At 26.0% G+C, this 14,019-nt stretch overlaps 2 protein-coding genes across 2 annotated transcripts; one reads left to right on the top strand and one right to left on the bottom strand.

Annotated features, from left to right (window-relative positions):
- The first annotated feature begins 1,938 nt into the window (after positions 1 to 1,938).
- LOC107069612 (uncharacterized) lies at positions 1,939 to 3,251 on the top strand. Its single transcript, XM_015327062.2, has 4 exons — positions 1,939 to 2,424; positions 2,527 to 2,672; positions 2,775 to 2,847; positions 2,966 to 3,251. The coding sequence occupies exons 1-4, from the start codon at positions 2,230 to 2,232 to the stop codon at positions 3,134 to 3,136; spliced, it is 585 nt and encodes a 194-aa protein (XP_015182548.2). The 5' UTR covers positions 1,939 to 2,229; the 3' UTR covers positions 3,137 to 3,251.
- On the bottom strand, positions 3,092 to 13,866 carry rod (kinetochore component rough deal). The gene is made up of 33 exons (XM_089174013.1): positions 13,694 to 13,866; positions 13,444 to 13,606; positions 13,103 to 13,344; positions 12,900 to 13,013; positions 12,699 to 12,825; positions 12,474 to 12,622; positions 12,196 to 12,392; positions 11,631 to 12,094; positions 11,336 to 11,533; positions 10,832 to 11,250; positions 10,474 to 10,642; positions 10,292 to 10,390; positions 10,031 to 10,222; positions 9,805 to 9,935; positions 9,624 to 9,732; positions 9,266 to 9,506; positions 8,070 to 8,214; positions 7,852 to 8,003; positions 7,559 to 7,780; positions 7,418 to 7,473; positions 6,606 to 6,883; positions 6,378 to 6,532; positions 6,080 to 6,286; positions 5,859 to 5,974; positions 5,658 to 5,767; positions 5,465 to 5,586; positions 5,109 to 5,384; positions 4,936 to 5,027; positions 4,488 to 4,852; positions 4,234 to 4,422; positions 3,919 to 4,150; positions 3,432 to 3,818; positions 3,092 to 3,328 (listed from the first exon to the last, which is right to left on the bottom strand). Exons 2-33 carry the CDS (start codon positions 13,579 to 13,581, stop codon positions 3,278 to 3,280), a joined length of 6,144 nt encoding a protein of 2,047 aa, XP_089030139.1. The 5' UTR covers positions 13,582 to 13,606; positions 13,694 to 13,866; the 3' UTR covers positions 3,092 to 3,277.
- Between the last annotated feature and the right edge of the window lie 153 nt (positions 13,867 to 14,019).

The following is a 14,019-nucleotide window of genomic DNA, read 5'->3' on the forward strand; positions in this document are numbered from 1 at the left end:
AATAAATTTTACAATAAATTTGAGTGCAATTACGTTCATATTGTTATTTATATTTAATAGAACGCAATTTTCGTTTTCTTCATAGACTATTGATAAAGTTGTATACATTTTTTCAAGGTCATGTGCGCGTCACTTTATCTTCCATGTGTCTCTCTCTTTCTCTCTCTCTCTTTTTCTTTTTAAATTTTATTCTAATGTTATTTGTCATAGTTAGTATGAAAAAATTATTAATAAACGGATATATATATATATATATATAAATTCTTAATCCTTTACGTATGTGTATGGTTTTTTTTTTTATACTTCTTCGAAAATCATTTTTCATTATAAATAATTAAGAGTAATTATTCTTTGACGTTTTAAAATGCGGTTTGTATGTCAATTTATTTTAATTTCATTAGCATTCTTCTTGCAAACAAACGTGTCGGTGCGTTTGCTTTATTTTAAACCTTTACGAAACGATAAAGGCATTTTTTTTTTTATTCCAAGTTAACATTCAGAATTTAATGAGACGTTTTAATAAAACGATTTCTTTCTTCTATTTCAAATAACTAAATAATTAAATAACATTTAACACTTGTTAAATCGTTAATTGTTCAAATTTTGCATACATAATTACACACTCATCTTATATATATCTTTATTTGTTTATTAATTCATTCATTTAATGTGATTAGAATAATTCAATATAGTTGTACATGTTACTTTACATTTTTGGGTGACGTTACACATATTTAATGATTATTATCTATGTGTTGCGTATTAGAATAAACATGAGTAAATGATGTAACGATAATACTCGTCACTAAATTATCATATTATGTGTACAATTATTTATATTACTTTGAAAAGGAATAATACTCATATTAATATGATTGAGAATATTTGTACGAATCTACATTTTTAAATTCGTATGATTTCCCGCGTTACTTTTCATCCTTTTTTAGAATTTCCTTCCCTGGTCACTAGATACGTTAAGGTGCGTTCTCCTTAACGCAAGGAACGGGCCGCGGAGAAAGGAATGGGCCAATGAGACTCCGTGTGGGGGAAAGAAACTTCCGATTACTATTTTTGATCCCTTGGGACGAGATTTTATTTACCGAGCGTGGTGTGCCACGTGTTAACGGAAAGATAATACAGAGAAATAATTTTTTTACAAAAACACGATGAGAGGAGTGCGACCAGCCGGTACGACGGACGAAGTAAAAGTGAAGGTGTTTTTGCGTATGCACCGCCACGGCGATCCAGGCATCCGGAAATAGAGAGGGCAACGGTCGCAATGGTCACTCTGCCGCTCTGACCAATCAAAGGCGTGGTCAGGCCAATCAGATGCCCCTGCAGAGCCGCATCACGCGGTGCCCAAGTACGTTAGTGCTGGCGGCCGAGAGGTGTCAGCACTTTCCCCGCGCGCGATGCTACAGCTGCGCGCTGTAAGCCGAGAGGTGTCAGCACTGTGCTGGTGCGAGACGCCACACTTTCTTTAACAACTATTTATTTAATTATTAAACTTCTTTTTTAATGTCACGATTAATCAATTTGAACATAATTAATAAATGTAGCTAAGAATAAATTATTAAACGAATTATTTATTAATTAACAATATTATTGAATTTAAAAGAATATTTGTTTTCTTTCTGCATTCAAATTAAAAAAAAAATGTCGTCTTAATTCTGATTGGTTTATAGAAGTAATACGTCATTCAATGCACTTTCGAAGAAATGGACACGCGATTTTTTTTCATTCGATATGCTAATTATTAATTATGCAAATCTCATATAAAAAATATTAACAATTTTCATTTAAAATTAACATAAGTATGTACTATTGTAAATATTGAAATAAAAAATATTCACAGAAATGATATGATTCTCGTTAGAATCATTCGACCAATCAGAACAAAGTATGAATAAAAGTAAATATCGTTTTCATAAACAAATTCATTTTTTTTAAATTATATTTATCATAGTGATATATTTCAATAAATATTATTTTTAGATTATATTATATATATATATATGTGTGTGTGTGTATTTAAATATAAAAAAAAATATTATACAATTCATGTTATACAATAATTATTATATAGGTTAGAAACACTGTCAGAAAAAGATCTCCAGTATATTTATAGTATACATGATGTTGTAAATATTTTCTATTGAAAATAATTATCCAGTGCTATTTTGTAATAAATAAATAAATAAATAAATAAATAAATAGATAGTTAACAAAATGAATAAAGTTCTTAATATTATTACAAGACGTTCAATATTACAAAACACTCGTTTGCTGTGTTCTAGTCATTATCAAATAAAACAACTTAATTATTATGTTAATAATGATATTTTGATGAACAATTGTATACAAAATGAAATGAATTGTTCTATTATTAAAAGATTTAAGCATAAGAAAAAAGGTTCATCAAAGGTAATTTCATTTACAAAACCATTGTTTATATTTGTATACATATATATATATATAAAAATTGCATGAATACAAGTTTAAAAAATATTGCATTGTATTTGTCAGAAAGAACAAGTGGATGAAGATGAAGATGAAGATGAAAGTGATGTCGATTTGGATGAATCGCATTCTAAAAGTAAAATATTTGATATCAAGGTTAATTCTTTACGTTTAGATGCAGTCACCAAAGCTGGTGCTGGTATGACACGCAAGTAAGAAAAAAATTATATTATTAATAATAATAATAATAATAATGTATGATTAAAAAACAGTAAAACAAATTTACAAATCAATGTTGTTATGTTAAAATATAGAAAAGTAGAAGACGCCTTTTTTGAAAGTAAAATTTACATTAATGGGAAAAAAGCACTGAAAATATCTACAGAGGTAAATACTTGTTATAATCTAAATAATATATCAAATTACATATATATATATATATATAAACTATTATTAATATTAAACAAATAATCTGTGTACGTATATATATATTTTTATATGACAGGTTAAACTTGACGATGAAATTGATATTATTGTTAATCGACCTATTGATAAGTTGAATCAATTGATAGTATCTCGAATTAAAATTTTATCTATAAGTGCAATATCTGGTGCTATTAAAATAAAAATATGCAGAGATAGAAATTTATTAATTGACGAATATTCTGATTCATAGTAGTAGTAAGTAAATATATTAAAAAAAGAAAATTAAATTTTCATATTATAATATGTAATAAGTTATCATATGTATAAGTAAATAAAAAAATAAGAAATATACATTTAAAAAAAAATAATATAAACGATTATGTGTGCGTTTCTACTGCGGAGGTTCCTCTTTCATTACATTTTGTTTTAATATTGTGATACACTGAAAAAAAAAAAAAAGAAAGAAATAAAAATCATTAAATTGGAAAAAATAAAATATATATAACTAATTACATTAGATTAAATAATAAAATATTTATACTTACATATGGAATTCCAAGTATTCCCTTTGATGATAAATCATTCAAATCGTCGATAATATTTTGCACATTTGAGAAAGTTTTGATACGAGCAAAAAGAAATAATTTATCAGTAGCATTTAAATATGGTAAGAAAGCGACTGCTAAATGTGGTTGTTGAGATATAAAGCAATAATTTAAAATATCATTGAATTTTAGCTCATATGTAACAGGACACGAATACAAAAGACAGAATGCAGTTATGCAATCGTCTATTTGGTCTGAAGATGGTTTTATATCCATTTTACTGAATGGTTCAAGTATAACAACTTGCCATGCTAATTTATATCCTTTACATGTTGTAACGATACTTGTTCTACTTATTCGTGGTAAAATTTCCATCAATTCAATTACCTGAAAGAGATTTTTTTTTGTTTCAAACATTTAATGATATTATAAATTATTGTAATATTAAATAGAAATAATAATAATGAAATTTTTCTTTTTTTTTTACCATGACTAATCTAGCCATTTCTGTTAAACTTTTATCCCAAATAGTACAATCATATATATTGTAATCCATACAAATTTCTGCAATTAAAATCAATGCTTGTTGAGAATGATATTGAGTGTTTAATAACATTTGTACAAGTTCGTGTTTAGAACTTGTTTCGAACGTGGTTATATCGTATCCTAATCCTAATGCTTCCAATTTGCTTACGTATTTCAAAATTTTTGTATATTGTCTGTAAAATGATATATGAAAGATCATAATGCGTTTTTAAATATATCAAAATATGAATGAATTGTATATAAGATTGAGTTATACCTAACAGTTGTTATTTCTCGTTTTGTTATGTCCTGTAAAGTTGTTGGATCTATGATCGATTGCAAAATGTCCAATGCTCTGTATCGCATTTCAGTACTATAATCATTTTCAGGATTTTCATTAAAACCAATATCTATTAGAAAATGTACTGACAAATCAACGTTTCCATGTTGTAGTATGTAACAAGCTCTGCAAAAAGATTAATACACAATATACAATATTATTCTATAATTGAAATTATAATACGTTACTACCTGCATAAATTAGTTTCAGAATTCAAACTGTGATTTGTTTGTTTTAAAGTACAAAGTACATCGGTAACACTTTGATTGAATCCAACTTGTTGAATAGCATCTGGTTGTAACCATTCTTGAAGTAATTGAAAACGTAGTTTAATTAAATTCAAATTAAAAAGATGGCCTAAAGCATCAACGGCTGAATTGATATCTGGTCTAATATTAATTGCACTTTGATATCTTAATGGTATACTATCATCCATATATAATGCATGAACTAACTCATGTGGATACGAAATCAATGAAATATAATTTTCTTTTCCTAAACCGTGTGATCGTAATATATGTTCAGCTGTGAATCTTTCATATTTAAATCGAATTTTCTGCAATAAAGAAAGAATTATATTAATCAATAATATATTTAATTATTTAAAAATAGAACAAACAACAAAAAGTCAATATTTACTTCTAATAAACCTTCTTCAAAATTGGTCGATCGTTTAACCGCCAATTCGGCAAATTTGAAACATTGCTTTATTGCAGCTACTTGATCAGCACCTGTAATTTTTTGTTGTTGACATTATATTATTATTTACATAATATATTAATAATAATATGAGATTAATTATATAAATATACCAGGAGGTGTATAATTAACAACGTAATATAATGCAGCAGTAGCATAATATAACGCGTCTGATCCCATTCGTTCGATACACTTTAATACATTTTGAAGGAAAATATTATTTTTAGGATAAATCGACCATTCCATAGTTTTTCTTCTGCTATTCAAAGGTCCCCATTCTTGAATGACTGCTTCCTTTATGGCTACGGTACATAATATATGTGGTTCTAATTTGATTATAGGTACGATAGTCAACCATTTTTCATAAGACTTTAAATTTAATTCAGATGCTATAATAAAAATAAATCAAATGATTATTAATAAGTTTATTATTTGAAATATGATGCAGTTATGGAATGGATTTTCTTACTTATTAATTTCCAAATCTCAATTTTGGGTAGAAAAGGTAGTCTATGTTCTGAAATAGCAGGTAACGATTTATATTCTGGACTAAGACGAACCCATTCTTCCTGTTCTACCAACGTAGGTTGTCTAGAAAAATAACATTAAATAGAATGTTTAATATGTGTTTATATTAACTTTGATATTTTGTATTACTTTACCCGCATCTGGTATAATTTTGTAAAAAACAAAAATAATTTCTCGTTTCGCTGCTTTCTATTTCTGCCAGATCCAATAAAATAATAAATGCTTCGTAATGATAGAAATTAATCTGCGTTAAAAGAAAATAAAACATATGAGACGAGACACATGACATTAAATATTATTGTGTAATAATAAAAAAAAAAAAAGAAATAACTTACTTCTGACAATATACTTTTAGCATATTGTTTGAATGTACTTTTATCAATAATTTTGTTTACCACGGTAGTACACTTTGCTCTTAATTTATTTACCTCCTCTTCGGGAATTTGTAATTCTGTTGAATTATCGTATGTGTGTGATGGTATGAGTAGAATAAAATTATTTCATTTAAAATAAATTAACTTTTAAATATAAATTATGTTGCAATTATAATATTCACCTTTTTCTCCATTGCAATAAGAAATTTTAAATGTTGGATTCCAATTATTTAATAATACTTTTAAATAAAGTTTTAAACAATCATCTATATCAAATCCAAATGATTTACAAAAATCTTCAAGAATAGAAATGGTGTTTTTATTATTATTGTTATTCATTAAACGTGTTAATATTTGTCTTTTCTTGTCATTGTCGCTGCTAAAAATTTCTGTAAATAAATAAATGTAGATATTTCTTTTTTTTTTTTTTACATTTATAATTTTATTTTATTTATTAAAACAACGAAATTCTATACAAACCTCTATATGCAATGGAATAAGCAGTCAATCTTTGTGCCCAATAATGTAACATTTTATACCATTTAACTGATTCCAATTGTGATTGATTTTGTTGTAAATTAAAGTATTCGCAAGCTAATATCGAAACAGTACTGTATTTTGCATAATCTGTTAATCTGAAAGAATACAATTAATGTTAATATTATTATTGATAAAAATATTTTTTACACGTGTGATTATTATACTTACGATTTAGATGCTTCATCATCAGACAACATAAAAAGACAAGTCAAGCCAAGTTGTAAATCAAATTTAGGAGCATTTATAACTCTTTTCAATAAATTTTGTATACTCTGTGATAACATAGATTTTAATTTATTTAACATATCATCTTCTTGGATTTTCAATGAAAAACAAAAACTGAAGTATAATGTTTTAATTATTTGAAATAATGCGTATTCCTTATGTATCGTAATAATGTTCTTCATTTTCATAAGCAAATCATTCAGCAATTCTTCTATTGTATTCTAAATGTAATAATATAAAATTTCAACATTTCAATTTATTATAAATAATATAATATATACAGGGGGTGATTCTTAAAACGGAGGAGGGAAATAACTTTTTTTTTTAATGCGCACATTCTATTGAGCTTTTTTTACATTTTTCATTACATTTTTTAATTGATTTGAATTGACATTGGAACAATATATACAATACATACAATACATAGGCTCCTTATAAAACTTCAAATATCTCGTAAACTATTGACATTTCGATGACCTTCATCTAATACTTTTTAACGTAGAATAAAACAAGGAATCGAACAGTGTAAAAAAAATATAAAGTTCCATTTAAAAAAAAAGTGCAACTGCATCTAGCGGGTGCATCAATGCATTTTCACAAAAAGTAGGGTCACAGAAAGTTGACATTTGTTGTGCCATTTAACTTTTCCTCTATGATTTGTTTCTAGTGTTACTTAAAAAAAAAGTTATTTCCCTCCTTCGTTTTAAGAATCACCCCCTGTATATATGTATATAAATAATTATAATTGAAAGTACCTGTTCTTGAATGAAATCTTCATTAATTGTTGTTGTTGTTGTTGTTGTTTTGTTTGCTATAAAATATAATAGAAAATTGTTAATATATTATATATAAAGTATATAAAAACATTTTGTGATATATTTTCAATTATTACTTACGTATAATTTTAAAGTTTGTATAGTTTATAACAATAGATAATACATCTTTTATTACGGTAAAAAATAATGGTTCTAATGATATTACAAGATCATTATACATCGTGTATAATTTCAATTGTGATTTATGTATCTTTTCAGTATTTTCATTTGTAGTATTTGTTGCTAATGATTTTGAATATAAATCTGCTAAATTATAATACTTAAGTATACATTCTATTTCATCTAAAAACAAAAATAATTCAATTATAAAAATTAAACAATAAAATACAATGTGCTTTTTTTTAAACACTTACATCCAGTGCAACAGTTTAATGCACAAGCGCATAAACTTTTGATAATTTTTGCAGTATCTACATTTACTTTTACATTGTTTAAAGTTAATCTACATACATCTTTCACGTATTTGCACTCGTCTGCTGTTATATCAACGTTTGATTTATCAAATCTAGAAAATAATAAAAGATGTATTAATAAATTATTGTTTTCGAAATATAATATTATGTAAACTTACCCAGTTAAATGTTGTAATATGTCAAAATTTTGTGTACTTTCTAATAATACAGAGATAACTTTCAGTCTTGGTAATTTTAAAATATCTCCAAGTTTAACAGCTTTTGCGTATGCAGTCATAGTTGATAAAGATTGTACGTTTAATTCTAAAGAAATAATATTTTATTACATTTAATATCTTCGTTTTTGAAATTATAAAATTATTCTTATTATTATTAACTGGCATTAGGAACTCGAAAGTTCATTGCCGCAAATCCCAAATCCCGCCATTGTTTTCGTCCCTGAGCGCGATTTTTCCATTCGCGGTCTTCATATCCTAATTCTTTTAAGTCTCTTCTAATATTATCCTCCCATCTACGTCTCGGTCTACCTAGTGGTCTTTTCCCGTTTGGTATACGACCAATATTTTGTGCGCCGTTCGATCCTCCCCCATGTGCGCCACGTGACCAGTCCATCTTAATCGGCGTGATTTTACGACGTTGATAATGTCCGGTTTGTTGTACAATTGATGTACTTCAACGTTATGGAGTTTTCTCCATTCGCCTGTTTCCTCATCGCGTTTTGCGCCAAAGATTTTACGAAGAACTTTGTTTTCGAAAACCCTAAATTTCTTTTCGTCCCGTAACGTAAGCGACCACGATTCGCTACCATAAAGAACTACCGGCAGGATGATTGTCCTGTATATCCTGATTTTTAATCGCCTAGACAGCAACCGCGAGCTGAGTAATTTGTTAACTGAATGGAAACATGAATTGCCTAGATTGATTCTTTTCTTAAGTTCTTCGTTAATTTCGTTCGTCTGGTTTATGATCGATCCTAAATATATACCTAAAGTTGCTGACCCGCTCAAAAGTTTTATCCCGGACGACCAAAGTTCCAGTACTAGGCCTATTCTCAACTCTATCGGTTACCATATATTTGGTTTTTTCCGTGCTTATTTGCAGTCCCAGATCTTTAGTACTATCTATTAATATTTTTGCATTATTAATTAATGCCTGTTCATTGTCCCCTAACAAAGCAATGTCGTCCACGTATATCAACAATTGTGTTATCCCGTTCAACTGTAGACTGTCTTTACTTTTCTGCAATTCTTTGACAGCGAATTCCAGTACTAAATTGAACAAAAGGGGTGACAATGCGTTCTCCTATTTTAACCCGCTATTATAAAAATTATTTGATAAAATAATTTGTTTATACCATTACTCAAATTTGCGATACAAGTCTGTAATATTTGATCCTTTTCAGCATACAATTGACCAAGTGGAACAATAATATTGAATTCTTTTTTAATTCTATATAAATCTTTAACTGCGTTCATTCTTTTTACAATGCTTTGATAATAATATCGTTTAATTTTAGATTCCATTAACATTTCTTGTAATTTTGCATCGATCCAACTTAAACATTCGAAATAATTTTCTATTGATTCAGGAATGTCCTAAAAAAAAAAAAAATACATTTTATTGAAAGTTAATGAAAGAAACACACATGTTTTATAAATTAAATCACAGTACAAAGGGGATTAATAATAATATTCATTTTTATATATCAATACCTTTAAAGTAAAACTAGAAACGATATAATTAACGATTCTCTCACAGCAATAAAGAAGAACAACATCGTCATCCATATTGTTTAAAATTTCAAATGGTATATCAAAATTTCTGTAATACGATGATAATACGTGAGATTAATGAATTAATCGATTAATTTGAATAATAATTTAATTCACTTACCCTCGTGTTAAATAATAATTAATACAAGACGATAATGCATTTTTTCTTAATAAAGCATTATTTTTAGTTAATTCATATAAATCGTTGATCATTTCTTTATCATTTTTTTTGATAATATAAAATATTAATTTCTAAAACATACAATTTTGAAATTATAAAATACTCTCTTGCAGTTTTTTTTTTTTGTATATTTATAATAAATGATATTGTATATATATATACTAACATCGTTAATACCAATTTTTGCATAGCCATACTTCTTTAATATAAACTTAATTGGTACATAATCTCGTTCAATTTTAATTTTTGTCGATAATGGATGTTCAAACTTTGTACTTATTTCTGCTAACTGTGATATAGTTGGACTCCATGGAATCGGTGCTTTTTTTAATATCTCTAATGTTATCTTAAGTCGATTCTGTAAAAGATTATTTTTATTTTATTTTCTTATAATAATTATTATTTATAATTATTCATTAATTTATACCTGAATATCATGTATAAATGTGATAACAACGGCTACTCTCCTTTCCCAAACAACTTCTTCCCATGACCACCAATCTTTTGAAAACTTATATATAAGTTTCTATATAACATTTCAATATTACGATTTAATGTTTTAATATTATTTGTGTATATATATATATGTATGTATAATGTAATACTTACTTGAATATAAGAAGAAAATACTACATCATTTTCTAATGAGTGATTGAGTATATATTGTTTTAAAAATTTATTTATGAATTCGTGAATACCTTCGATTGGTATTTTATTTAATAACAAATGTATTACGTCTATCGGATCACCGATGTAAGAATTGATTGGCACTTTTAATCTGTAAACAATATTTTAATACTATTTATATAATTCTTATAAAAAGGCTCAAAAGGCGGGAGATGAGGGGAAAGAAGGAAAGAAGGAGGTTGAAGGTAATGTAAAGGGATTGTAACCCTTCGGGGAAGCAAATGGAGATTATTCAATATTCTTTAATTTTTATCAAAATTTGATTATAATTATAACTTACCTATAATCATTTTTTAATACTTTTAAATCGTGTAAACTTTGAACGATATGCATAAACGATTTGAAGGTTGAACTTTCATTAATATTTTCTTTATAAAAATACAAAGGTGGATTTTTATTGAATTTTAACAAAGCTAAAAATTTATTAGCAAAATCTATGCCAATTTGTGGCCATTGTTCGGATTGAAAATTTTCTAAAGATATTATCTTTTGACAACCCCAAGTAACCATGTCATCTATCGATGAGGGTAATAATGATAATAGAGAAGGCATAAAATTTGATAACCATGCCCATAAAACATTTAATGAAATTTTATCTGGTATTATTTGTAAAATATTTCGTACGGTTTGAATTGATAAATTTTGTTCTATGTCTGGCAAATGTCTTGACCAAATTAAAGCTGCAGCTTCTAGTTCTCCCTATAAATAAATAAATAAATTAATAAATATATTATTTATCAAGAAGAGTATTATAAAATATAAAAAATAATTTAGTTTAGTTTACCTTAGTCAAACGAATTTGACATTCTTCGAATAAATCAGCTCGTGAAAAGCGTAACCATTCGTTCAAAGTTTGATCCAAGGTATATTCGTTAACAATTAATGTTTCGTAAAGTATTTCAAATGTTTCTAACTTATGAACAGCAGTATTTATAGATTTAAGAAGATTTATATGTTCATTTTGTATCATGTTCATATTATCCTATAAAATTATAATATCTAATTTAATATTAATATTACAATAAATCATTTATATTATTATAAAGATTTCAAAAAAAAAAAAAAAAAAAAATGATTACCTTGTTATTATCAACAATTCTTTGTCTAGCGTATAAAAGTAATTTTTTCATTTGTTTGTAATCAATCATAAGAGCATTTGTGCAACATGTAATAATAAATTGTAAATTATTTATTTGATTTAATGTATTTATCAAAACATTTAAATTAATCTCCTCCGATGTTTTCTTAGACCAAGGATTAAGTTGTTCCACCAATAACATTGCTTTTGAAATATGAATACTTTCCAAAGATAGATTGAACCTTTTAGCAAAATTTTCAGCTTCTTCGAATCGTCTTCTCTTTAATAATCTTTCCAAACAAAGACTTGGTGCACTTTCTACTATACTTTTGATTCTAATCGTATCTATGTATTTGCCATTGGTTATTTTTTCTATGAATAATATTGATCTGATAGATGAATTCAAAGTGTTTACTAAAGCTGTAGTCAAAGGTACATTTGTTATCTGAAATTTTTCTTCAAAATCTGAAATATTACAATGGTGTATATTGTTTAGAATAATATTACTTTTAAGTATAAAAAAAAAACACAAAAAAAATAGAATAGAAAATAATCAATCAATTTACCAGGGAAAGAAACCAAACGTAAAGTTAACGTATCCTTATTTTCATTTTTTAATAAAAGTAAAATTTCGGAATAATTGTCACTTTCGTCAATAATTAACATAAAATCTGATACTTTTTCTTTGTAAATTTGTTTACCGATTAATGTTTTAGTACAAACTATTCTCATTAAGTTATCCGAACATAAACATAACATTGCACTGAAATATATATATATATAAAAGAATATTAGAAAATAATTATAATAAACGTTTGCTTGCAGAAACTTAGTTAAAACTTACTTGAACTTTTTAAGAATTTGAATTTTTTGATAACCAAACGACAAAGCAGTCAAATCACAAGTATTTTTATTTGGCCAAGTAAAACATTTATCTTTTTCTATAAAAATAAAATTGGAAATATCTGATGCAACAACTACTGCAGAAAATTTCTAAAAATTATAAAAGAAACATTAATCAATGCTTTATTTACATCTATATATTAGATATTATTTTTTTTTATATTACCTCGTGTTTATCGGTTCCATCAAAGTCTATATCAACTTGTAAGCTTTTTTCAAATGTTTTCTGTAATTCAATGTTTTCGTAATCAATGACATTGTTGATTAATTCTTCGGTAGAAGGGAAAGTAATTCTGAAATATTTGAATTTATATGAGAACCATTTAAAAATAAGAAACATGTGTGAGTCTTATTTATATTACAATACCTGTAAATAATTCCTCTTCTATTAACGAGAATAATTTGCATTGAATCGTCACCATTTTCATCTAATAATATTTTCATAATATCCAAATGATTGTTCGTGACACGAAATGTATTTCTAAAATAAGATAAGAAAAAATAATTCAATCAATATCGATGATGATTAAAGTGTTAATTAATATTTTATATGTTCACTGTTTTACTCACATAGAGAACAGAATTTTCGTTTCTTCTATTAAATATAAACAAAAAAGCATTCCATTTTCTAATAAGACGTATAAAAATTCTTCATTTTTGGATATACAACAAGATGTTATTAAAAAATCAAATGCAATATTTAATAATATGTTTTGACATGTTTCATCTTCAAATATTGTAATAGATTTATCTACCACTATACACAGTCGAGTATATTGCAGAAAAGCTTGAATAGTTGGTTCATTTTGGACCTAATAAAAATGAAATTAAATTATTAATATTATTTATTAAAAAATCTTTGTAAAAAAACAAAAAAAGAATTGATAAAAAGGTTTTTAAATTTCATTTACTTCTCCATCCGTTTGAATTGATGCAAGTGTGACAGTTTCATAAATGGATGTTTTACTTTCTACAACTTGTCTTTTTCCAAAATTAATAGTCTCATCTTCTGTATCAAAACCTGATAAAACTTTATTCCACAAAGCCATTTTTATAATTGTTTTATAACTAAAACTATAAACATAACATTTTCATAACAATCATATAAACATATTAATGCTATATAAATATGTGCATATATATATATACATATATATGTACCTTATCTTATATGTATATATATATATATGCACCTTAAATGTAATATTTTATTATTTGATTATTTTTCTGTATAAATTTGTGCAAATTAATCAGTTAGAAATTCAAATAATTCAAAAATGTTCATTCTAGTGACAAAATACATTGAAATTTGGTATAGATGGTGTTGTTGTTTTAATAGTTACCAATGCACCAATCAGATGATTAGTTCAAAAATTTTTACACTAGAGATAAAATGCATTGAAATTTGATACAGATTGTGTTGTTGTTTTAAGAGGTTACCAATGTACCAATCAGCTGATTAGAATTGCAGTCATTCATAGTTACCA

Source organism: Polistes dominula, unplaced genomic scaffold (genome assembly GCF_049000335.1).
Source record: "Polistes dominula isolate Pdom_NZ unplaced genomic scaffold, Pdom_raw_medaka contig_75, whole genome shotgun sequence".
NCBI lineage: Eukaryota > Metazoa > Arthropoda > Insecta > Hymenoptera > Vespidae > Polistes > Polistes dominula.